The sequence below is a fragment of the Channa argus genome, chromosome 9, assembly GCF_033026475.1.
Source record: "Channa argus isolate prfri chromosome 9, Channa argus male v1.0, whole genome shotgun sequence".
In the NCBI taxonomy this organism is placed as follows: domain Eukaryota; kingdom Metazoa; phylum Chordata; class Actinopteri; order Anabantiformes; family Channidae; genus Channa; species Channa argus.
In genome coordinates this window covers 22,103,125-22,129,963 of record NC_090205.1, presented here as the reverse complement: position 1 = coordinate 22,129,963, position 26,839 = coordinate 22,103,125, and the positions used below count along the sequence as shown (strand labels likewise).

Sequence of the window (26,839 nt, the reverse complement as noted above, 5' to 3'; positions counted from 1 at the left end):
TACTTAAATGTTGACTCCGAATACATTAAATTACTACCCACTATGTTTTAGTTTTTCACATAATGTAATGCTATTGCATCATGTAAAAGTGTGGATTCTATTACAAAAATGTTTCATAGACATATGTGGTTACATCATCCATAGTACAGATATACAGTATTTTTTTTTTTTATCATGATGCCAACCAATTGTGACTGTACCTTGTTCTTGGGCCCTAATTTACTCACTTCATCTGACAGTTTTACTTTTCCAAGGCACCAACATGGCTTCCAGAACCTTTCCCATGCTGGAATGACTCAGCCTGGTCTCAGGCTGTACAGCTGGCATATTAGCACAAAACCTAAAATAGTCCTAGATCTATGAGGGGGGCAAGGCAGGGACAACCCCAACAACAGTAGCATTTACCCCCTTATTTTATTTATATTTTTTGTTTTTGCAAAATGATGCTGAAGACTAGATAAGAGGGAGATGCTTGTGGAGAAATTGAAAGAAAGCAGAAAAGATAGAGAAGGAAAAAAACACAGGGTGAAGAGATGAAAACAATTGAAAAAAGAGGCAGGAAGACAAAAGTGTAAAACAGAATCAGAAAGAGGGACTGAGAAAAGCAGGACTGCATGTTTTTTTTTTAGTATTCATATATATATATATATATATACCTATATACCAGAACCAATGTGAATTCTGAATGACCTTTCCTTTTATAACTATTTAAAACATCATCCAACGATTACTTAACAATCACAAAAAGGTCCGCAAAATCATGGAGGGGCAGAATAATGGTGGCATTACCATTATGTATGTATAAAGAGTATAATATGGCTAAAAACCTCCCGCTGCAATTCTCTCTGAAATCTTTTAACAGTACTTAAACTGGAAGAAACTGCAAGAGACATACAGTGAGAAATTAAACGATTTCTTGTCTCTGTGTTCTCTCAACAGCGGTGGTGATCAAATAACCAATTTCTTGATACTCTAACTCCTTTGACATAAATTATGGGGCAATGCAAGCAACACTGAAATGTCAGACTAATTTTTCCATCCCTTTCTACAGGGATGAAGAAATTCTAAATGCCAACACCCAGAGGCTGTGTCTTCACACACTGAAGGTTTGTAATTATACCTGCCCATTTAATGTTGTTCTTTTTGCTTGCTTACTTGAGACCGAACAAGCAACAACAAACACATGAACTATCAATATGTCTAAATATTGGTTGTGTATCACAGCCAGATACAAATGAGCTGAACTAACGTGAGTCATTCTTACTCTTTCTCTGTGAGCTGTGCATGTCTGATGAATTAGTGGAGAGGAATGCCAGTAACAGAGCATTAGCTGGCTTCAGTGCATCGTATTACAGTGTTACCTCTAGAGCTGTCACTCACACACACACGTGTGTTCTTCTACCTCTTGCTGTCTGTAGTCTTAATCAGACAGCTGGAGGCCCAGTGGGTGTGTTTCACCAGCCAAAAGTATTCACATAATTAAACAGTGAGACAGAGAAGGTGAGAGAAGAATGGTTTTCCTCAAAGAAGCCTCAAAATGAGCAATTCATCCTCTTAATCTCTCAGCTTTATTGCTACCCAGCACAACACACACAAACACACACACCTTGCCTGGTTCTCTCTTAGTAACACGCCGAGTTGAGATGGCCATGAGGTTTAACAAGCCACTCATTTCCTCCGAGGCACACTTTGTATTGTTATTAAAGCCCAGAGCGTGCTTCACTGCAATGTGGCTATGAATCTTGAAAAGCAGCAGCATACACAAGGCATTGAATCTGAATGCCTGGAGCTGCCTGGTTAGGCCTGTTTTACAGCAAACAAACACAAACCTGTAACAAGGCTACAGGATCAGCTGGGGAGGTTAAAGTTTTTAAATGGTCACATTGGACAACTGCAGTCGTTTCAATGCTCTTAGTTTGGAGGATTAATAACAGCTACGCACTGTAACAATAGAACCCCAATTCCATAGAAGTTGGGACAATGTTTAAACCGTAAATAAAAACAGAATGCAATGATTTGCAAATCTCATCAAACCATATTGTATTCACAATAGAACATAAACAACATATCCGATGTTGAAACTGAGATATTTTACCATTTGAAGGAAAATATTAGCTCATTTTGAATTTGATGGCAGCAACACATCACAGAGTAGGAAAAGGGGCAACAAAAGACTGCAAATAAAAAAAGATAATGGAGGAGCATTTGATAACTAATTAGGTTAATTGGCAACAGGCCAGTAACATGACTAGGTATAAAAGAAACATTTTAGAGATGGGCAGAGGTTCACCAATCTGTGCGCCACAAATTGTGGAACATGTTCAGAAAAATGTTCCTCAACATAAAATTGCAAAGACTAAAATCACCAAAAGATTCAGAGAATCAGAAGGAATCAAAAGCCTGCATCTCTGATGGTATGGGGGTGCATTAGGACCTACACCTCTGGAAAGGCTCCATCGATGCTGAAAAGTACATCGAGGTTTTAGAGCAACATATGCTCCCATCCAGACAATGTCCCTTTCAGGGAAGACCGCGCATATTTCAGCAAGACAATGCTAAACCACATACTGCATCCATCACAACAGCATGGCTTCACAGGAGAAGAGTCCGGGTGCTGAACTGGCTTCCCTGCAGTCCAGAACTTTCATTATTGGAAAACATTTGGGGCATCATAAAATGAAAAATCCAGCAACAAAGGCCCAGAATTGTTGAGCAGCTAGAATCCTCCATCAAACAAGAATGGGACAACATTCCTCTCCTAAAACTCTATAAACTGGTCTCCTCACTTCCCAGATGTTTACAGACAGTTGTTTTTTAGAACTGGGGAGGAAGAAAACCTTTTTGGGTTCACTTCGAAGTTGTTTACATATCATATGCATAGAAATGTGGCTAGAACAATAAAAATTGATTAATCTGTTAATTTTCTTAATTATTTTCTAGAAATTGTTGTCATATTTTTAACCACCAACACAAAAAAAGCAGTTTATTTATTTACTTTATTTTCCTTTTGCAGCTCATCAAATGTGGATATAAGAAAATATATAAGACAATATAGTGTCAGTCAGTCAGCAGGAAGCTGACATTGGATCATTATTCTCAAGTGATCATAGCATCATTTCAGGACAAATTACATAAAGGAAATCCCCCACATGCAGTCAGCTTCCCCCGTGTTAATATAAACGTATCAATTATTGCACCTTTAATCCGATCTTTCGCACATCAAGATTTTGAGCCCTCTGTCTTTGGGTTATGCAGCCCTGCATTATGTGTGTTTAATATTCCACCAGGTTTTGATGATGAACCCCAAAACAAGCTCTTTGTGGAAGTTTTGTTGATGTAAAGCGTTAAGGGGTGGCAGGAGTGAGACCACTGCTGCAGAGTGGTCAGAGCCTGTGGACTGTTTGTCTACAGAGAACTGTTAATTAAGTGAGTTTACTAAGAACAGATTAACAGATGCCTGCTGCAGTTAGAATCAGCACTGATGCAAGTGGTGACACTGACGCAAAACGGTGAACTACACGGCTTTACAGGCCTAAACAAGGCCTGCAGAGCCTGATGTTGTATTTTTTTTTCTAGTGTAGCTGAAAGTAACATAGTCCAATACTCAGCATCTTCTGCATGCAGCACCTGTGTTCTCAGAGTGAACACATGTACTGTCACATGTATTGTCGTTAAAACAGTGCAGTGAGAGACCCCCCAACATAAAGTTAACAATTCTGAAAGGATAAAAAATGATTACTCACCAGAAAAAAATCACCAGAGTACAGACAAAAGAAAAAGTGATGACGAAGTTCACTACACTAGTATATTTTATATGACTTAAAACTCCTGAATCTGCTGCAGCTGCATGTTACCACAAGTTCAAATCAAAGTTCAAAGAAACAGTACAGCAGTTTGCCAACTCCATTTTGCAGTGTGCTATCAGTGATGTAACTCCTCCTTTAGTACGCCCACTCTCCAATGTCAGGATGTAAATTGCATGTGAGAAAAGAGACAGAGCTTCAGAACAAATGTTTAGTCACTACATGACATAATGTGATCTCTTTTCCTGTTGCTGCAACATTCAAAGTGTTCTAATCATTTATCTGCTGTCAAAATGCTTGTAATCAAAGTAAAAACAAAGCAATTAATCTGGTTAATTGGAAACATTTTCCTTTGCTAGATTTACACAACAAGGGAAGCCTGAAATACATAACTTTAGGTTTTGAGGACTAGTGTCATTTGCAGATGACTGAAGAGATAAACAAGGTTGAATTATATTCAAATTAAAAACAGCAGAATGAAAAATTGTTGATTTTATACTTTTGGATTTTGTATGGATTAAACAAATGAAGCATGTAATTAGCTTTCGAGTTGCTGATCAGCTGTTATGTTAGTTGTTTCCCACTGTTTCCAGGTTTTGTGCTAAACTATCTTCTGCAGCTTCCAGCTACATTTTACCGTAAACACCTGAGAAGGATATCAATATTATCATCAATCTCTTGGAGAGAACCGAATTTCCTGACCTATTCTTTTAAAGTAATAAAAGAGAAATGGATAAATAAATAACTCCGTAGAGCCAGTTTCCATAATAAAACGAATAGTACTTTGTGGTACTTAAGTAACTTAGGTAACTTTAATTTAGACCAAATGTTGATTCATGGGGACATAAAAGTAAAACAAAAGTAACTAAAAGGAATAAGTTGGAAAGTAATATTGTAACTTATATCACTTGTATAAAACAAGTGATATAAGTTACTTAAGGACCACAAAATATCACGTACACATGCGTTTTCTCTGCTTTCTATGCACCTCTGTGGTTATTACATGCAGAGCAGTAATCTCTGGCCTGAATTTCTGGTGCAATAAAAACTAGACTAAACTAAACAAATACCGGGGAACATCCCCTGAACAATTCAATGTGCAACAATCAAAAAAAAAAAAATGTTTTTAGACAAAAAACAATGAAAATCATAAAAAAGTAAATTTTGGTGAATTCTGTAAATTTTTAGTGTCATCCTTGATTCTTTGATTACTTAACTCCTTCATGAAGCTACAGAACTGTATGTATATGTATGTGTGTGTGTATATATAGATATATCTATATAGATATAGATAGATATATCTCTAGATATAGATAGATCTATATAGATATAGATATATATCTAGCGGTATGGCTGCACTGGTGGTATGAGTGGCACTCAGATAACTATGAAGTGCTTTCAGTCCGTGGGCTGAAAGCACTGCAGCACTGTTTTGAAAAGTGGGAAAAGTGCAGAAGATATATTTGTATTCATTTTAAGTGAACTCTGGCTCTGCTTTTCTTACTGGAACTAATAGGCCCTGCTGGATCAAACCATATTAAAGGCCCTGCATTAGGCCAAACAACAAGGTACATTAATAAATGACATGGTTGGCATGGTTTCTCTCATATCAGCCTGAACAATGGAATTAAATGAGATTTTTATCTCAGGGATTATGGTGTAGGGATTTTTTTTATCAGTCCAATATAAAACCACTTTAACAGCTTTTATATTTCATTTTTAACAAAAAAGATGAAAGGGAGAGAAAGAGAGAACAAGCGAGAGAGTGCTGCCGTGTAATTGGTTTGAAAAAATCTCTCTAGAGAGAGACATCCCTTTAGAAACAATATGTCAAAGACAGATGGAATTAATGTGAATATATATACAGCAATGATAGCTACAATTACAGTGATTGTGCATGTAGTCCTGTCTCTTTAATTTCTTCTCTGTTTAAATAACTCCATTCATATTTGTCTCGAATGAAACAGTGTAGATATTTTGCAGGGAAGATTCATTATCACATCATGGATATAGAGAGAGAGCACTGCCCTATGTATAAAAGTTTAAAAATAAAGGCAGTGGGTGGCATTTTTAATCAACACGACTGTGATGTCACATTTGAATAATTAAAGCCCAGAAAATTTAAAATCAGACAGAATCTCCAGAGCCTCAGAGTGTTGATTGGTGAGCACCACGTTCTTTTTGAGCTGCTACAGTACATCCGGAGACTATTCCCTGTGCCTAACTTTTTCCACATTTTGTTAAAGTAAAGCCTTATTCCACAACTGATCAAATTCATTATTTTTCTCAAAGTTCTACTAAGAATACCCTATAATGACAACGCAGAAGAAGTTTTTTAAAAAACTTTTTATAAATGTAGTACAATTAAAAAGTAAAAAAAAAAATCACATATAAATAAGCATTCACCGCCTTTGCCATGACACTCAAAAGTAAACTGGTGCATCCTGTGTCCACTGATCATCCTTGAAATGTTTCTGTAACGTAATTGGGGTCCACCTGTGGAAAATTCAGTTTATTGGACATGATTCGGAAAAGCATACACCTGTCTATATAAGGTCCCACAGTTTACAGTACATGTTAGAGCACAAACCAAGACATGAAGTCCAAGGAATTGTCTGTAGACCTCAGAAGACGAGGACTGTATGGAGGCACAGATCTGAGGAAGGGGACAGAAAAATTTCTGCAGCACTGAAGGTCCCAATGAGCACAATGGCCTCCATCATCCGTAAACGGAAGAAGTTTGACCGAGCGATTGAGAGAGAAGGGCCTAAGCGAGGGAGGTAACCAAGAATCTGATGGTCACCAAACTCAAAAAGACTTGCTAAAGGTGCTTCAACAAAGTATTAAGCACAGGCGGTGAATACTTATATTTGAATAATATTATTTTTTATTTTTTTTAAATTTGCAAAGATTTCAAACAAACTTCTTTCACGTTGTCATTATGGAGTATTGCTTGTAGAATTGTGAGGAAAATAATTAATTAAAACCATTTTGAAGAAAGGCCGTAACATAACAAAATGTGGAAAAAGCTAAGTGCTGTGAATATTTTACGTTTGAACTGTAGATTTAAGTTGGACTTGCACTGTCCACCCACAAAAAGCTGATGATGCTGATTGTGGAAATGTTTCTCAATTTCCCTTCATAGTTTCAAGTGTTTTTGTATCAGGGACCACTTTTATTCTGTCATGTTAGTGTACCGGGGAGCTCAGAAATTCATCTTGGAGAGATGGATGCATTTACACATTTTCAACATCAGGTTACAGTGTGCTATAAATTGCCTTCAGATTTGAGAGCAATCAGTGTTTAGTCTGGTCTCTCTGCATTTACACTTAGCCTTTTGATATTAAACTAGATTTTTATCAGATCCACTTGAAACATAAAGTAAAAATGGGCTCTTAAAATCTGAATCTGTAATGTAAAGTAAACAATATGCCCTATAAAAAACGGCTTCTGTTAACAGTAGAGTAGAATAAGGCCAATTCACGTCTCTTCACACTGTGCTCTGTGATATTTTCGATTAGTTATGAGCTGAGATTCAGTGCTTCTTTTTTCTTTAAATAACCAAGACAACGCTCTTTTTTCAGCCTTAAGATGCCTTCAAAAATCAACACCCACTTGTTGAGACTCTTCTGTTCAATTTGATTTTTTATTTTACCATAATACAATGACTCTTTCTGCTGCTCACATTTTTTTAATGTGAAGCCTTCTGTGACACCTGGTGCAGTGCTGGGAAAACTTACAGCTGTTCCTTTTTTAGTTCTGTACCAAATGTGATATCTACCATCTTGTACAAATTTAAAAGCATGTTTCTCACACTCCTTAATAGAAGTTGTCTTCTCTCTGACAGGTTACACAGTGCAAACAGACACACCTATGCAAACCTTTGTTCACCTTGTCACAGACAAATAGACACCTACTTGTCTTTCCATCCCCCACACATACACACTGTAGAGTTGTGATAATTGCCAAAGAGTGTGTGTCTGTAGGTGTGTGTGCCTTCAACATCTATTTCCATTAAACTGATTCCCATCCATCACCAGTTAATCATTACAGTGAGCAAGGTTTCTTTTTCATACTAATCATCAGAAACTGTATCTTTAGATTGCCCCCTAAAAATATACATGGACGCAACAAAGACAAGGACATGACTGACTAAATGTATTACTATATTAATAATAAAAAAGTCACAAAACCGAGGACTTTTCCAAACCAAACCCAGATCGTTTTATTAACTCTAACCAATCCAATATATCAGCAGGTTAAGATGCAGTGTGAGTCAGTCAAAGTTAGGCAAATTGTGGCTTTGGCTGTTGCAGGAAAGCAAATCTGCCTAAGGAGGAGACTATGCAAAGGTTGTTTTTTAGGACACACAGAGGTCAAGTAGCTATGATATATGTGAGTTCTTTAAAGACAAAGCATTTCCGCAAGCACATACAGCACAGGCACACAGGGACATTCAGATATTGAGCAATGTGTCAGAGTGAGTTAGGACAGGATCAGTGTTGCTCAGCACTTTCAGCCTCAAGTGGAATCAGGTCACTGGATCCGAGGGAGCAGTAAGGCATCCTTCTAATGTTTACAATCTGAAAAAACAGCTGGAGGAAAAAATAGGAGCAGATTTCGAAACGAGCACACACAAACCCAGGGATTTGCAAATCTGTCTCTGTGTGCTGAAACATCAAGTAACAGATTGAAAAACAGGTTCAAATAATGTTTTTTTCACACAGTTTTAGTTTAAAAAATTTGAAATGAAAAATGCACTGATACTGGCCAGGATTACATTTTTCCAGCGCTGACCCCTGTCCAGCACAGCATTAAAACCAGTAAAACCAGCAGGTGGTGTCAATGTTGTGGCTGATAAGTGTATACAGTATGTGTGTGGGTGTAAGTGTGCATGTGCAAAGCAGTGAGTGAGCAAAGCTGCTAGAGAGAGTTTATAACAACCAACATAACAGAGGAGAGTGGGCTTGAGGCAGACAAGTACAATTACACAACTTGTCAGGAAGGCTTTAGAGAGAGGGGAAAGGGCAGGTGCTGCATAAACACACATACGTTCGCAGGAAATAAAGGCATTGGCGCACATTTCAGGTTTGGCTGTGATGAGTGGGAGCATGTGAAACACACACAGAGCGAGTGTCAGAGCAGGTTGGAGTAGAGGTGAGCAGAGGTGCTGAGAACGACTACTACTACTGTGAGGATCATTTGGAGAGAGTGAGAGAAAAAAGCAGCGTGTCCTGGTGGGCTCAATGTAATGACCCCATATAGTTACGCTCAGCATTTTAGATTTTTGTCATTGTAGGGAAAATGTCCCAATCAGTTCGGGTGATTGTTGTACTTTTACTAATCAAAAACTGTCCATTCATGCTGCCTCATCTCTGTGACAGTGAAGAACACAACTGTATTTTGCAATTCATTACAAATCTCATAATCCGTAATTCTTCTGTTTATGGTGTCAAAGTCATAAATGCACCCTGAGACTTCCTCTCACTTTGACTGGCTGATTTCAAAGAAAAATCAGAAATTCCAGCTTCCAGTTTTGTAGATCAACATTAAAAGTTATAACACTGACATTGTTGTATTTGTGGGTAGAGTGATACCGAACGTTTTCCTCAGTTATCACCACATGTGTAAAAAAGAAAAGTTTATTTTACCATTCAAGATTTCTTGTTTTACATGTTTTAACTCTATGATTACCACCTCATACAGTACGAGTGTGCTTCTATCACCCTGTCAAATTTCTGTAAATGCATATCTGTCTAGGCTAATCAAATAAGTTCATACATGACTATTGGAAGTGTGTCGCAGAGTGTGTCTTTAGATATTGCAGTGACAGATCGGGATGGATCTGAGATCACAGGCCTTTGAATCTAATTAGTTCATCCTTGAGTCCAAGTGTATGAATGTGTCAAACTTGAAAAAAATCCCTCAAAGTGTTTCTCAAATATCTCATTCACAAGAATGGGATGCAGGTGAAGTCACAGTGACCTTGACTTTTAACCTTTGACCACAAAAATCTAGTGGTTCCATCACAAAGGCATAATAAAACAGACCATAGAGTGGGATGAGAAGCACTTATGGCAGATATGGTTTAGTTTACTTTTCCATACTGATCAGCTAATATGTTAAGTATGGATTTCAATGGCATTTATAGGATGCAAGATTACTTACAGACACACTACATCGACATTTTACTTAATTACAAATGAAAAACTACAATTGCCTAGTATGAAAACATTCATTAATACGCCTGAGGTCACTGAGCATATTACTGTCTGTTTTCATCCTTTGGGGTTATACAGTGAACCTTTGGCTACAATCTGAAGCAGCAGTGGTTCGGGGATGAGAGGGCTAAAACTTGCTGATGGAAAACTGCCATGTTCAGTTTATGGACTGATTAGAAATTGTTTGGGCAGGAGAGAGTTTGGGGAGCTGATGGTTGTCTCACCCCATGTCACACAGCACCGCCTGCAGCTGCCAAACCAAACCACTCATCTACTCCAATGCTGCGGTGAAGGACTTATTAAGTGGCCAAAAGTAGGAGTGAAATCACAAAGCTGCTGCTGCTGCTGCTGCTGCTGCTGTGTGTGTGTGTGTGTGTGTGTGTGTGTGTGTGTGTTTATCATTTCGTTATTTTTAGCTTGTTTTTCTTATGACTAATATTTTGAATTAATTTCTTGTATAATCTTAACTTATTGGTAACACTTTGATAACATCTTGACGTTCACTGCACTTGTATTACTAGTTTTTGTTTAATGTTCATTTAAAATAACATTTTTATTCTATATACATTTTTTTTTTCAACAACCCTTTGTAATTTATAACTGCTCCCTGTTGTGGGCATTAGGTGCCTGAAGTGGCAGTAAAATGTTCAACTATATATTATGTTGAAGTGGGAGAGATGCAGAACTAAAGTCTCTGTTTTGTCCTAAAACCAAATGGAGACATCAATTCTGTGCATTTTGTTGTTTTATCCAAGTAACTGGAACAACACTGGAGACCCAGAGGACAATAAAGAGTTTCTGCAGGTTTCCATTCTGACAAAGGGGCCTCAGTTTCAGACTCTACACAGTGTTTTCAGATTTTTTCTTTTAAACACGTGGGGATACTTTTACTACTTCAAGTCCTTTTCGAAAGGCCGGCATCACCTAATTGTTCGATATTTTTGGAAATGCCATCAGAGAAATGACCCTAAGCTGACCCTGCTGTTATACCAGCAGCACTTCTGAGCCAGCAAAGGTCCCAGTCATTGCCACAAACAGCAGAGGCCTCTGTCTTTTGAAGTGACAGAGATCGGACTTTTGGCACAAAAAGAACAGAAGGATTAGACAGAGACAAAGATCTGTGTGCCGGCATGGCTTTAACAAAGTCTAATTCAGGATAAGAAATTACATCTGCAAAAAGTATGATGATAGTACTTAACTGAAAATCCATTTCAATTAAGTAGCAGAGAAAGATTTGAACAGTAAAATATCCAGCAACTGAGTGAGAGAATATCAAGTTATTAGTATGTGTAAATTCAACACTCCAGAGTGTTGGCTGACAATATCCTCATGGCATGATTCTCCCAGGCTGCCTAAATCGGAAGATCATACTGCTTTCCTATTCCTGGCCTGTCTTTGTTTCTCCCCCATCCATTACCACTGGATGCCGTCAACCCCGTCTCTTCCCTTTATCATGTGAGGACTCCCACCCACCTGCAAAGGTCGAGCTTTAAAATTTTCTTCGGATGTTCCGATGTTCAGATAACACCTATAATCTGTTCATACAGGTCTGTCAGGCTCCCAGTTACATGCTTGTGAAATGGATGATTAAATTTTTAAATGTTCCAGTTGAGTGGCACTTACTGGCAAGGTATAATTGAACAGACCAAGAGATAAATATGGATGATCCCATTTAACTACTCTGGAGTGGCTCTTCCTGTTAACAGGAAACATCACTCTATCTAGCAGAGCATGTGGGGTTTTTCTGTGCCTATAATTGTCTAAGTGTTACAGGTAAACATGAACCACCTTTTTAAATGCCAGCAATAAAACTAAACAAACACCAATGTTTTTATCTATGGATCAAGATATACAGTGGATTGAACTCATACAGTACGATCATCTTATATTTTAAATTCTTAATTATGCTTTATGGTAGTCGTGTCAATATAGTAATGTCCCCACATGCAATTCGCAAACTTGCTCATAAGCCACGTTTTTGGAAAAAAATAAAAATTATTGGAAGAACTCAAAAGCACATCAGGCAAAATATACCTTCGGCCTACAGTCTGAATACTTTGGGCATTGGGGGTTTTGAGGTGTGTTTACAGTATACAGGATGAAATGTATGGCAACTTAGTATCATTTGCACAAATGTAACTGCTTGATGCTTTGTGCAATTTATTTTTATCTGCCCCAAACAGCTGCTGACTGATGTTAGCAATAAGCTAAGTAGAATCATACATACTGATCATTTGTGTGGTAGATCCGCTTATGATTCATGTCATAACTCACCAGAAATGACAGTTCTTTTTTGGTTATTTCCCTCCACTGGTTACTTATGGAGTAAATTGGATTTGCAAGTCTTATTTCAACTTGCTCTCAAATGCCCACATTATGCCATATATAATAGGTAATTAAAAGAAAAGAAAAAGACATTGTATGGTAGCAGTCCTCTTTCTTTTGACTACAGAATTCCCGAGACAGTGCCAAAGTACTGTGAGTTAAATATTAAACTTTGAGTTAAACAACTGAAAACTTGGCAACAGGCTTACAAAATCAAAAGCATCTTGAGCCTAGTCTGTAGAGTCTTTAAGGCCAAGTCTGCTTCCAAGTTGTTACACATGTATTACCTGTTCTAACACTGCAGAATGTTATTAGTGTCTGGGTATCAAAACATTGTCTTGCTGAAATATGGAAGGTCTTCCCTGAAAGAGAGATTGTCTGGATGGAAGCTTATGTTGCTCTAAAACCTCTATGTACTTTTCAGCATTAATGGTTCCTTTCCAGATGTGTAGGGACTGATGCACCCCCATACCATCAGAGATGCAGGCTTTTGAACTGTCTGCTAATAACAAGCTGGGTGGTTCCTCTCCCCTTTATTCTGCAGGACATGGTGTCCATGGTTTCCAAAAAGAATTTCAAATTTTGATTCATCCATTTTGCCTCAGACCATTTTAAATTAGCTTTGGCCCAGAGAACACGTAGGGATTTCTAGACATGTTCACATATGGCTTCTTCTTTGCACGATACAGCTTTAACATTTGTGGATTGCACAGTGAACTGTGTTCACAGACAGTGATTTCTGAGCCCATGCAGTGATTTCCAGTAGAGAATCCTGCCTGTTTTTAATGCAGTGCTGCCTGAGGGCCCAAAGATCACATTCATCCAGTTTTGACATTCGGCCTTGTCCCTTGTGCACAGATTCCTCCTGATTCTCTGAATCTTTTGATGATTTTATATACTGTAGATGGTGGGATGTTCAAAGTCTTTTCAATTTTATATTGGGAAAAAGTTTTCTGAACTTGTTCCACAATTTTAGATGCAGTTTGTCACAGATTGGTGAACCTCTGTCCATCTTTACATTCGAGAGGCTCTGTCTCTCTGAAATGCTCCTTTTATACCCAGTCATGTTACTGACCTGTTGCCAATTAACCTAATTATTTGTCAAATGCTCCTCCATTTTTTATTTTTATTTGTAGCAATTACTTTTCCAGCCTTTTGTTGACCCTGTCCCAAATTTTTTGAGATGTGTTGCTGCCATCAAATTCAAAATGAGCTAATATTTTTCCATGAAATGGTAAAATGTCTCAGTTTCAACATCTGATATGTTGTTTATGTTCTATGTTGATAAAATATGGGTTGATGAAATTTGCAAATCATTGCATTCTGTTTTATTTAATATTAATTAATTTTAAGTTAAATTTAAGTGAAAAGCGAGTTGTAAATACATTTACACTGAACATATCAATAAAATGGTCCCAGACAACATAGTTGGGTCGACCAAAATATCCATGTTTATAGTTTGTCTCACTATTGTCATAAAGACAGCTGGGTTAAAGACAAATCACGGTGGGATTTAACCCTTAGTAGTAGAGTAGCTGTATGTGAAAACATTAGATTTTTCCTGGATACATCACATTAAAATGTGTTAATCATTAAACCAGTCATTTAATTTGATCACAGCAGCAGGATCAGGACCGCAGACTCTTATCAGAGAAAAACATTAGACACTGAAAATGCATTTGTTACCTAAATCTAATTGATATGAATAAACATTAATGAACAATAATAACTCTTTAGTCAAACTGTGTTCTGTGTGATGAGAGTTTTGCACACCACCAGCGGTGGTGGTAATGTTGTTTGTTGGTGTTATGGCTGATCGATGCCTGTATGCACATATTGTAATCTAACAGTTAATGTTTATATATTGCCACTTAATGTGGGGTTGTTTAAATTTTTATATTTTATGATCAGTTTAATCATAATAAAAGATCACACAAGTCTCCTAGGGGTCCTAAATGTTAATAATTTACTGCAGAGGCAAGGCTGTGCCACTGCCAGAATTAGGAGCTTGATATATGATGGTATAATAATGCATTTGATTTAAAGTGTCTAATACTTGACGTCTGGTACAGATTCAGTCGGTATATCTGTCTGAGGCAGTGGGAAAAGCACCACAATGTGAAGATTTAATGCATTTTCTGGTCGTATTTAACAAAGATGGACAGGTACCCTCTGTTAAAGATTATTATCATCCAATTTAAGCCTCAGAGTGTGCTATAAAGTTGCAGTAAACAAGAGAGCTTACTGATCTGCTCCCGAACCACAGGGTTTGATTTAGGGTTGATTTACTCATATACAGTGCCTTCTCTGAAATTCCTTCAACAGAAAGTAAACCACTTTGGTTTTCACCTAAGATTACAGCAGCATGTGTAGAAACACAACCTCAGTTTTCCTTGGTCTTAAGTTGACATTAGTGGAGCGTCAGGTGTCTGACATGGGAGAATATGCTTGACTAACTTGTTGCTTCAAACGAATGTGTTTACGCATACACAATGTGTGTGTGAAACTGTGTGGCGCATTGTGTTTTATCTATGTGAGTGTGTATGAAACCGTCTCTCATTGCCTGTAAGTGTGTGCCAAGTATGACAGCATATGACAATGTATGCTTGTGTGGGGGGGGGGTGTATACACATAGTGTGGTTTCACTACCAAGATACTTCAATATTTGTAGGCTCTGCGGTACCTAGATAATTGCTAATGGCTATTCAAACACACACACACACACACATACACATATTCATAGATGCTTCACTAACTAGCGGTGCCTCAGTGCTGCTCATTAGCTGCTGAGGCGTGACAGTGAAAACTGGGTTACTGCTTTGTGAGTGCACACACGTACACAACCATAAACAAACACAAGCACGCACACACACACACACACAAACACACACACACACACAAAAAAAATTCTGATAGAGACACCAGTAGGGACCAGCTATAAAATAGGTTAAAGGGGAGAAAAAGGAGGTAGAGGAGAGTCTTGACAACAATTAAAACCAGAGCTCAGGGTCCATTCACCTTTCTCTTGCTAATTAGGAATATGAGAGCAAATGATAAAGAGAGAGAGAGAGAGAGAGAGCATGAAAGAAAGACAAGAAAGAAAGACTGTGCTTTCTGTGGAAAAATGAGTAACCATCAAAATGAATGTTCATTTTTCTTCAAGATCGATTTCGAGGGAAAAAAACAAGATGAATTGTTTTATTGCTCTTTTGGTTTCCATTTGAGGTTAAAACAGAACAGGAGATGAGGCCAGAACACTAAAAAAGCGTCTGAAGATGATGTAGCACCTGTGCTAGTTTTGGTCAGTATGATATACTATCAGGCAGAGCCATCACAGGCAATTGAGGTGTAAAATGAGTGTGGAGAGGTGGACTATGTTCTAACTTACTAGCAGCTCAATGGAAAATAAAGAAGCATACAGTACAAAGTACATAGGGCAAAATATATACAATGGTATAATACATTATATAATGAAAATTCTTCTAAACACCATATGAGTGATGTATATTAAAAACATTACAGTATAAATCCATGATGGGCATATTAAAAGCAATTACATGTTCTAATTCTAATGTCAGTGTATAGAAACTGTCGCTTTCATTTCTCCAAATTGGGATTCTTTACACGGCTTCGCTCAATTTGATACTAAATCCCCTAAAGTAAATTGGTAAGTTACACATCACAAGCAGAGGAGAGAGGAATAATAAAAGAAAAATCTTTGAGGGATGGCGATTCATTTAAGCCCCAGAGGGCAATTCAAGCAGTAACAGACATTTTCTATATGAGACCTATAAAGAAATGTGACTTATGAAGAGAGGATTTCCTGTGGCAACAGAATCAGATCTGTAGTATTGCAAGGTCGTAATGGTGCTGAGTTCACTAGTTCAAATCCCCGATCTCAAAACGGTCTGTCTGGAGACTGAATGCCACCAGAAATCCATACCCTAAAACGTCGTATCCATTTTTTATACCCTATTGAACTGGATGAAGACTGACTGAGCTTGCTCTTCCTAACAATCCCTGGCACAGTAAATCACATCCCAAAACTACCTCGCTGTAGCAGAAACTCTCCAGTTTTTATACTTAAAAACTTGTACATGTTGTTCTGTTCACAAAATGCACTTCAGTGTCAATAATGCCAGCTGGTGGCTTCAATATTTTGTTAGAAAGGGGTCAGCACTGACACCTGTCGATCTTGGCCAGGAGAAAATTTGCCCCCTGCTGACCCTTATCCACCACAACATTAAAACAAGCAGCTAGTATTAATGTTTTGGCTGAAAGGTGTCGATCCAGCCTTTAGGCTTCTTAGAAGTTTTAAATCTCGTCAATTACTTTTTAAAATCTTAGTAAATGGATAAGAGCAAATTTACTTTTCACATGCTGTTCCAGATGCTTCTTTTACGTCCTGTCAGCTTTAACATGTACTTATGTCCTATACAGCCATGCTAGCAGTTCTGTCCACAAATACTTATAGTGACTATGCCACCGTGCTGATGGTAAACAGGAATGATAGATACCACAGCTCGTCTTTGCTTTAGACTATATGGTACAATTGCTAATAGGCACTAAACACACAGCGCAGCAGAAGCTGATGGGAGCATTGGTACATAGTCATAAACCTAAGCTCTGAACTCAAATCTGAACCTGATTATGGTGCTGGATGAAAACTCAGAATCAGCAAAGTTACTACAATTCACTCTGAGGTGGGCATGAATGTCTGCACCAAATGTCATGGCAATTCCAATATCATTCCACTCAAAACATTTCAGATCTATGTTGGGATTAGAATAAAGGGTTGCATCATCAAAGTCCGTAAAATGCACCACGTGCAGAACACAAAACCCTTTAAAATGTTTTCAAAAGTCCATCCAAAACTGAAATATTTCAGTCTTTCCCATTACTTTCATTTGTGGTTGAATGATGACACCAGGAAGCGAATCTGTTACATTTTATATTCCCAACTTTATTATTATTATTTCTGCTTTGTTTGTTAAATTCTGCTTCTTGGAAAATGTAATAAATATGGAACCTACTTTATATCATTTTAAATCTTTTTATTTTAAGAATTTGTAATTTATTTCAATGAATAATTGACAAACGTATGTCTCATGATTTACATCCAGCTTTAAAACTGAGCAGAATAGCAGTTTTTGTCTGGTGAAAGACTTGAATTTAAACAACTTGTATAGGAATCAAATCTAACTCTGAATAACTTTAACCACTTTTATGTTCCCAGGTTTCAAACTGTTGACCCTATAGTCATATGCAGTGTACCATCAAAGGTCAATAAATGTCTTCTGCTGTCGGGTACTTAAGTCCCAAAGCCACAAACTGCACCACCTGAGCAGCTCAGTGCTAAGCAGCACAAGACTGTGCCTGTAAAAGATGACAGGAAGTGTGTACCTGTCTCCATGCCTCCTCTTTCTGGTAATCACTTTGAATACTAATGTGCTAATATTTGACGAGTTTGTTTGGGTGAAATCCCTCTCAACCTTTTTTGGTGTCACAAGAGCTTGACGTTGAGAGGTTGGATCCTGCATACCACCACTTTGACGTGTACTTTCCATGAAGGATAAATGAAAAGAAAAAAAAAACTTTAAAAGAAAGTTCCAGTCTGATGCACTGGTTGAATAAACCACTGTGACAGGCTCACTATGTCGCTGTTATGTAAGGTTAAATGTAACGTATGAGAGCAGCGGCCTGGATAAATGGGCTGTAAAATCTGCTCTTTTTCTTAGTCAATCCAGTGTCTTGGGTTAGGAGGAGGAGAACAAGTGCTCATAGTTTCTGCTTCTATTCTTATAATGGAATGATGTACACAAGGCAATGTGAGTAGATGTAGTAGGCATCTTTGTTAATGACACATTCACACATGTGTACCCTACAGTTAGGTTTTAATGCACTTCATAATGGATTAATCTGGCAAAACAAATACAAATGAGCATATAATGCAGAGACACATAGCAAAAGGCAGTTGGCATAATTTATACATTAGTCCCACAACTGATGGATAATGGACGCTAACGAAGTACAGTGGCTCTTGAACGTGCGTGAAGCCACTATTTCTATATAACTTTAACGGATTTTTCAGTCCTAAAATTAAATTAGCATCAGGTGTTTCAATCAATATGATGAAAACAAGAGCGCTGGCCATCCTCAAAGTCTGACTGACCAGGTGTCTGATTGACACCTGGTCAATCCAGGTGGTAGGTACGAGCTGTAGGATTTTCAGCACAAGCTGAAACAGAACTGACCAATTGCAACCAGGCTGATAATCATGCCAAGGGATAGATTTTTATATCTCTCCCCAATTGTTTATTATTAAATGTTTATGACTGTTTTCAGGTAAAAATGTTGACTACATTAAATTCATAAGTTATGTATTTGGCCTTTTTCCAGAAAGATTTAAAAGTTTTCTAAAATGTTCCTATTTTAAGTGTGTTTCCCAGTCTAGCCCTCCCCATAAAATATTCCACATCCATGCCTGGTCTCCCCAGGGTAACTTCCAAGAAACTAAAGTCCTTTCTTGCTAATGTCAATGTTTATTGAATCCAATGAACAACAACAATGGTCCACAGAGTAGTGATGTGCAGCTATACGAAGCAACAACCACCAGGTGATAACAATGCTGTGGGTCACCACCGTATGTCAATGTTGCCTTCCCCAAGTGCTCATAAAATCAATTATTGCTGTTTCACACATGGCTGTTGCTCTGACCATGTGTTTCAGTCCCTCAACCTTTAATTTTTCCACACGACTGCAGTTGACAGGTTTGAATAGAGGAATAACTACATTAAAAATGTTAGCACTAAACCATAAATAAATGAATAAATAAATAAATAAAGAGGAAAATCAAATCATCACTAAATATATTCCAGATATGCAAAATCATCTAATATCAATACTGCATTTGAAAGTATTTGCTCACAGAAAACAGCTCAACCACAAAAGAAAGTTTTTACTCGGTAATTTTAGTATTTACTTCCCCTAAAGGGAGTTTTTAATGAGCAAAAAGGGAAAGAAAATCACTAGGGAAAGAAGGGTTAAGAGGGATATTATCTACTATTACACATGAGCCACAGCTCCATCAAAAGAGGGCATGGTCCTTTTTGTTAGCATTCATATCCTTTTTCATCCCTCAGTCAACATCTATCTAATTAACCAAAGACCAGTGGGTGGGTCGGTTACACAGGATGCAAACACACATTAATACACACCACACAAAACAGGCAAAGATACATCAGGAGCACTAATAAAATGTTCACTATCCAGTCCCACCCACCTCATTTATCTCTGTCTCTCTCGCTGATTTATGGAGAAAAACATCCCAATAAGTCCTTCACAGTAGACACGAGCAGAGCTGAGACAGCAGGAGCCCAGCACTTTTAAGAAGTCTATGAATCCATGTTTTCTACAAACACGAGAGCTTCACTGGGGACCTAACTGAAATTAACATTTACTGTCTCTAGTGGCAACAACACAAGCTCCTGAAACAAATCTATAACAGTCGGGGGTCAACTACTCTTTCTAACCCCCCCCCCCCCCCCCCCCCCCCCGCCGCCACCCGTCCTTTGGTCCTCTCCTACTCTCTTCTTCATATTGCTTTGAAAAACAAACCCGTGCCTGCTGGTGCCGCAGGATGTTGCCAACCAACTTCAACATCTCCGCGGAAAACTAGCTTTTGATAAACAATCAAACCATTGCATACTGATGCAGCAAACCATGATGTGTTCGAGAAATACTGTATGTATGAGTTCATTACCAAGAAGCCGGGAGACAAGCACCTTGTCTCCTGCTCAAGACTTTTAAAACCAAATGCAGAAGTTAACGATAAGTCGTCATCGTTGAAAGTCCATCCAAATACTTTGTCCTTCCTCCTGCCTTACCAGCCAGGAAAAGATGCCTTCATGGAGCAAAACGTAGGAATGCAAAATTCATTTCTTCTCCCATTAGCATCCTTTTTGGCCACAGCAGGCAGCTGTTTTCACTGAAAAACCTCTACATTTCTATTTTTAGGTATGTTTCACAAGGACTTTTACTCTGCATGAAAACAATCCATACCTTCTCCATAGTTTGATTTGGGAAGTGTGTGTACACAGTGGGGACCAGCACCACAGGGGGTCTTGCAAAGTTGTGCAGAAAAAAAAAAAAAAATGAACATGAAAGCCTTCTGATGTGTTTACAGTGGGATTATCACAAGTAAACATGGAAGTATTAAACAATCTTGAATGCAAGTGTTTTGGGGTCTAATAAGGTTTTTTTACACCTCCAATTGGACTCAATTGTATTATATAGTCTCACTGTTACATCGACATCTGTTACAGGTCCCAACAACACAGCTCCTACCGCTGTGTGGTTCAAGCAACTGCGTATTTGATGCCTTACACTAACTTTCGAGCACTTACAGGCAGACACACAGAGTTAGTGACTAGCTGCCGTGCAGCATGCTACGAGACGGGTAACTGTCGCGATGGCACCAAAATGGCAGCTAGTTTCAAAGTGTTTTTCATCCTAAAAACTCAAACATGCTGGAATACAACTGTGCAGACATAGCAGTTTCGTTAGGCTTAGGCAGAAAAACATCAGGTTTAGGTGTAGGCACTAAATAAAGATGATTAGGGTTATAAAGAAGTCGCGGCCTTTAAAATCACTGCTTCTTTAACCTCACATCACATATGTCACATGACTGGTTCCAACAACAGCAGTAACATTAGTTTTACACTGAATTCGAAATCCCATTTTCTGTGGGAAAGTTTTGTGTCCAAACTTTACCTGAAACACTATTGAGAGTCTTAATTCTACTTAACAATTTCAAGTTTACTACAGCTACCAGACCTGTTACGGTTATACGTATCTGTGATGGTTATTTTTGCCTGCTAGCACAAACCGCCAACATAGTCATATCTTGCTTGAGGACCGTCTCATAGCGAGAATGATTCCAAATACCAGTATGTGAGAAGACTTGCCATTTGAAAAGCTTGAATTCGTGAAAGCCTCCCAACCAAATGTATTCACCTTTTTCATTCTGCAAGAGGATTGAAGTAAAACAAGGTAACAGCCCACCCAGTTTTGCTTAGTATAAGCCTACCAGAAATTGTCTATAGGGTTAGATGACCCACTCTGAGCCACAAATAGTTGAAATTCACTGCATCAGCAATGCATTGCTTCAGTCATTCCAGTCAAACTGTCAGTTACCAGATGTTTTCCCAAGTTATTCCTCAAAGTGTTTCCCCCTTCTGTCATTTTAGCACTGCCTAGTGAGTTGCTTGTGTGCGTGAAGTATTTCAAATGAATTCAAATTGAATCCTGAGCCACTGGAAGAAAGAGGAGAAAGAGGATTAAAGTGCCTCTTTATGCCAATCCCTTCATATCTGTGGGAGAGAGTGAAGGACTCCTTTACTTTTGTCCAATCTGTGTTTGTCAGCCAAAACATTAGCAGAGAAATTTAAAAATTGCTACTGTCATGGTATGAATGGTTCTAGTGGCTTAGTGGCAGAGGCTATTTTGATTTGTATCAATGCTTTATTGACTAAAGTATATTGTCAGTTCTTAAATATCCTTAGACTGATAGAAAAAGAAGTCGTCCAAATGTGATAATAATACAGGGAAATAAAATGCTTTTGAAATGTTTTTTTTTTTTTTACTTCAAAGTAAAACTTTGAAAACTGCTCTTTTAAATGTGGTAAACTGGTAATGAGACAACCTAGTGATGAGTCATATCTTTTTCTATCTGCAAATACATACCACCTACCTGGTGCACAAGGGCAAAGAGCAGAGGAAGCTTCACTGAACACCTTTGTCAGAAAGTGTGTATGTGTGTGTGTGTGTAATTCTCTTCACAAACACAGAAAAGTCCAAACAGTGAGGACAATAAAGGGCATGTTTATATGGCTCCACGTGGGTAAATGCTTCATTTGGGGTTAGAGGATGGGGTTCACATTGCAGTTCAGCTAAGGGTAAAACATTTAGTGGTCACAGATTGGGAAATAATCCCAAATCATCTACATTTCTTCAAGTCTAAAATGACACTTTACCCTAGAGATGAAGATTTGACATTGCAGTGAAATAACAGTCAGAAAACAATGTAATATGACATTTTCCTCAACCACTGTGCATGTAGCTGTTCTTCTTAAGTAACGTTTTTTTGTATTTCCCACATTACAGTTAAGCAAGTCAATGTAGAAGTTGAGATATTATTCTGAAAAAAGAATTATAACAAAAATAGTAGAATTATGCTTTGCTTTTTCTAGTTGTCCTGTGAGTGAGGCCAAACCAACAGATACAGCAGCAGCAACTGGAATCTTATATTCATTACATTGTTTTGGTTCTTGTCCTGTCAGTTTTGAAAGCTGCTATATCTCATAGCTGTCAGCAGTTTCATTATTGGTTGTCAGTCAACAGTTTGATCTTTTTAAAACTATAAGGAACAGTGGCTGCAATATGTTCAATAAGTGTAACCACCGCTTTTGAGAAAAATTAACTTCAACAGGCAATATGAAATCTTACATTTAAGCTAAGCTGGTTATTGTTTGTGTATACAGATAAAAACTATACAGCTATAATAATTATAATAAAACTAATAGAAGGAAGTGACTCAAACTGTACAGTTGCTGTTCTGCACATTCTGGTGTACGTTTACTTTCTCTTGGATGTAAAGACTCTAATGTTCCTTCATGCAGATGAATAGAATTTTAAAAAAGTGTGTCAACACACGAAGCTACTCCCACTGTAAAAATATATAATTTCTTCTCTAGTTTAAACAGAAATGTCTTACTTTACACTTTATCACGCATCGACATAATAAGTCTAATATCTTATCATAACTGCTTAGGTAATTTTCATTGGTTAATTAACTAAAAAGATAACTCATTATATGGGCACACATATACAATTTTCAACACATTATTGAGAAGCAAATTGTCATTCACAGTTCAGCCTGTACGTCTGGGTTGAAATAAAAACATGAGTTGTATTGTATTGATTTTCCTGTATTTAGATCTGGATGTGATGAAAAGTTACTAAACTCGAATACAGCTTGATAAGAATCCGAAACTTTGATCATTTGTTTTAACTATATCCTGCATGTGTTGCATTTGTCATTACATCTGTTAATGTGTCTTGTGTTTTCTCCAAGCAGAAGGCATAGTTTACATACACATACACAAACAAACAAACACACACACCGCCGCAGCCACAATGTGTGAAACTCACCTACAACGAACCACAGGAGCGTCTGTTTCTGCAGAGCTCCCCCGGTCTGCGATCCCATCCTGTCGCTGTCAAAAACGATCCACTGGCCGAAGTTTGGGATGTAAATGGCAGAACAACTTCCAAGAGCTCAAAGGCTAATAGTTAACATCACACGTGACAGTTGGTGAAGAAATCCATGTAGTGCAGCCGTCCGCTAATTCAGTCACAAAACGAGCCTCCGCTTTGTGCCATTGCGCAAACTGCTCGCGAGTGTGGGGGAGCAAAGACTCGTCCTTGTTGTTCCTGCTGTACCTCAACTCCCCCGAATCTGCCTGTCACTGATCTTCTGTCATCTAGACGTGACACATATTGAGTCATAAAGTTGGTGCTATCTTTCCAAGTCTCGGTTTGGATAAATACGGAGCGCGCTTGTCCAGTGTTGGAAACTGTGCGCAACGGGACGCACCAGGATGGAACCGGTGCAGCTAAAACACTGCTCGGTGACTCTCTCGGGGACGACAGGGCTGTGGATACGCGAGGGGACATGGGGTTGACCCAAACACAGCATGAGAGGAAGTAGGGTTGAGTGGATGAGGGAGGAGGCTCTGGGCTCCGTGTGGTAGCCTACTTTACCATTGGTTGATCGGACACGTACCAGCAAACAAATAAACAAACTAAACTGAATTCAAACCGACATTGCTGCTACTTGATGATAAATGGCAATAAATTCACTATTACAGAGATGAACCACCAACATCAAACTGCAGATTGTTCTATTTTTGTATACGTCCATATGTTTGGTGTTGTCCCAGGGAACAAGTAGGACGGTTTTCCTGCAGTGTGAGTATGTGTTTGCAGGTAGAGAGTGTGTGTGTGTGTGTGTGTGTGGTGTGTGTGTGTGTGTGTGTGTGTGTGTGTGTGTGTGTGTGTGTGTGTGTGTGTGTTGATTTGTGTTCCCGCTCAGCATTGGATTGTTCTTAATTGTACAACATCACCATCTAGTGGTACCGAGGAGCTGCAGAGTGCTCTCACGCCAGTGACTGGACGTACAGAAGCAGTTAAACCACAGTGAATCGTTTAATTTTTGACAGTGGTCGACTGAAAGTCCCTCCTTCATGTCCCAGATCTCTACAAAGCAATTTAAATTCATTAAGATCGTCTTTAAGTTTTGTTCAGCCTCTTTAAGTCAGATGCACCTTTGATGCACCAGTGGTAATTTAGCAGTCATTTTCGGGAGGGTGACAAATTATGCAATCAAATATTTTCATTTTAATTAAGTTAAATTAAAAATACTTTCTTTACACGAATGAGTGTTTTCTTTCCTGTTGTAAAGTTTTCAGCATTTTAAAACAATACAAGATAAAAACTTGAAATGGGGATAATTGTTTTTCATAGGCATGTACACACAGGTGAGCTCCTTTCTAATATTTCCAATCAATTCTGTCAAATCAAGTTTTAGTCACATCTTGGGGAAAACAGAAACAAACATAATGCTAGATGCTCTTTAATATGGATCCAACACTATCATGCAGTTGTTTAATTATTTAATGCAGTGTAGACAGTTTGCAGCTTCAGTGCTTCCTCCCTTTTCAAGTATTAGAAAGCAAAGACAAAGGGAAATATTTTGTGGTTCTAAATAAAAGAGATGTTTTGAAAGAGACACTGCAAATCTTTCCATGGTTCAAAGTTGTTTTAGCAGTAGTTGAAATGAGTAACAACTAAACGGCTCCAGCAATTATCCTTTATTTCCCCAGTATGGAGCATTGCAGTTTAATGAGACACTGGGTCAGGACGCAGAAGCCCACGGGTTTGAATCCCGCCCCATCCAGCCACCAAAGGCCACCTTGGTGCCAGTCCTGAGGCTGGACAAAATGGAAGGGTCGCGGCAGGAACCTGGAAAAACTCATGCCAAATCAGCGTGCAGAAAATATGTACCGCCGTGGTGACCCCTGAAGAGACAAGTCGAAAGCCGTCGATCACTGTAGAGTTCACGCTACAAACGAGGGAGCAGCATATATTTCAAACCACATTGCCCATGTATTTTCATAATATTGTGACTGTACAATCCATTGTGCTGTTTCATTGTCCCTTGATAATGAATTAAAGCATGTGTCAGGAACTTTATTCTGTCTCAGTCTGTGCATGATCATAGGAGTCATCTAGGCAGGTGCGAGCAGTAAAGACTTCACACTTAGCTTGGTTAAAACTTTTTAGCAATTAAATTTTTTTTTTAAAACCTTTCGTTCAAAGATTAATTTAGCTGGAAACAGAATTTTTTCTGCCTTTTGAAGTATAAAAGGGGGGACAAAAGGGGCCTGTCTTGCTGCTGTTCCCATTGAATTCAGTGTGAAATGACACACACTTTTGTATCAAAATGCCTAAAGATGACTCATCTTTGTGGGTTGCTAGAAATTATTTAAGCGAAACCTTTGTTTATGGTCTTTGCTGCCACATACCTTTCTGTGACTATATGGCGTCACTTCAGAAGCACAGATGAAACTCAGACAACAAAAACAGTAGCTGAATGGAAAGTCAGCCTGTCAAATCATCTCCCAGTAGATGAGAATTTCTCCAGCTCTAAGCTTCACACATGAAGAACAAAGGATGAAGCCAGGTGATGACGTTACTGAGCTACAAAAGAGATGAGGTGGTCGGAGCAGCAGACAAAACGTTGACTCCCAAGCATAGAGGACTGGTTTTTGTTAAATGACAACAAAGCTTCTCCAACCTTAAAGATTGTTCTCTAGACCTAATATTGGGCCATATAAAAGCATAATAATAATAGGTTATTTCCCGCTTTTTCCATATGTAATCATACATGTTACAGGTAGCTTTTCTCCTGGTTTCTTTAATTGGTGAAAGTAAATAAGGAATCTTTATTTTCCCAGGTAATTTCTCATCAAAAACTATGAAACCTCTTCCACTTTCAACAAGAAAACCAGGTTCGTAATCAGATTTCAGTATGTATACACATGATAAAAGGCAGTCGGGCAAGAAAAGGACACTAAACTATTTTTTTTTTTTTATCTGGCGTTAAATCACATCACTCTCCTCTGTGATCATAGGTACTATGTGAAATTCAAGTCTGTTTAAGCCACAGAGCTCAGAGGCTCTGTGACTAGTGACAATTTTGCCATAATTACCATAATTAGTATTGTTCTTTAAGCCAAAGTCCATCAAATTCCCTTCATGTCTGACATAATGATATTGAGGAAAAAGTTGGCAAAACATCAATCTTTCAGGTTTCACTTTGTCTTAATGTTTCAGGCAACTCACAACATGACATTTAAAACCCCTGCT

General features: G+C 38.3%; 1 protein-coding gene across 5 annotated transcripts in view; it reads right to left on the bottom strand.

The window, feature by feature from the left end:
• The window catches only part of ramp1 (receptor activity modifying protein 1), a 59,419-nt gene extending 35,353 nt beyond the window's left edge, over positions 1-24,066 (bottom strand). For 4 of the 5 annotated variants that reach the window (XR_010915230.1, XR_010915232.1, XR_010915231.1 and 1 more), the window contains exon 1: positions 23,561-24,066. Coding sequence is in view for 2 of the 5 variants with exons in the window: in XM_067516909.1 (XP_067373010.1) it covers positions 23,561-23,618 (58 nt within the window). In the remaining 3 variants the exon portion in view is untranslated. The remainder of the gene's footprint in view (positions 1-23,560) is intronic. The other variant, XM_067516910.1, reaches the window with a different exon arrangement.
• Between the last annotated feature and the right edge of the window lie 2,773 nt (positions 24,067-26,839).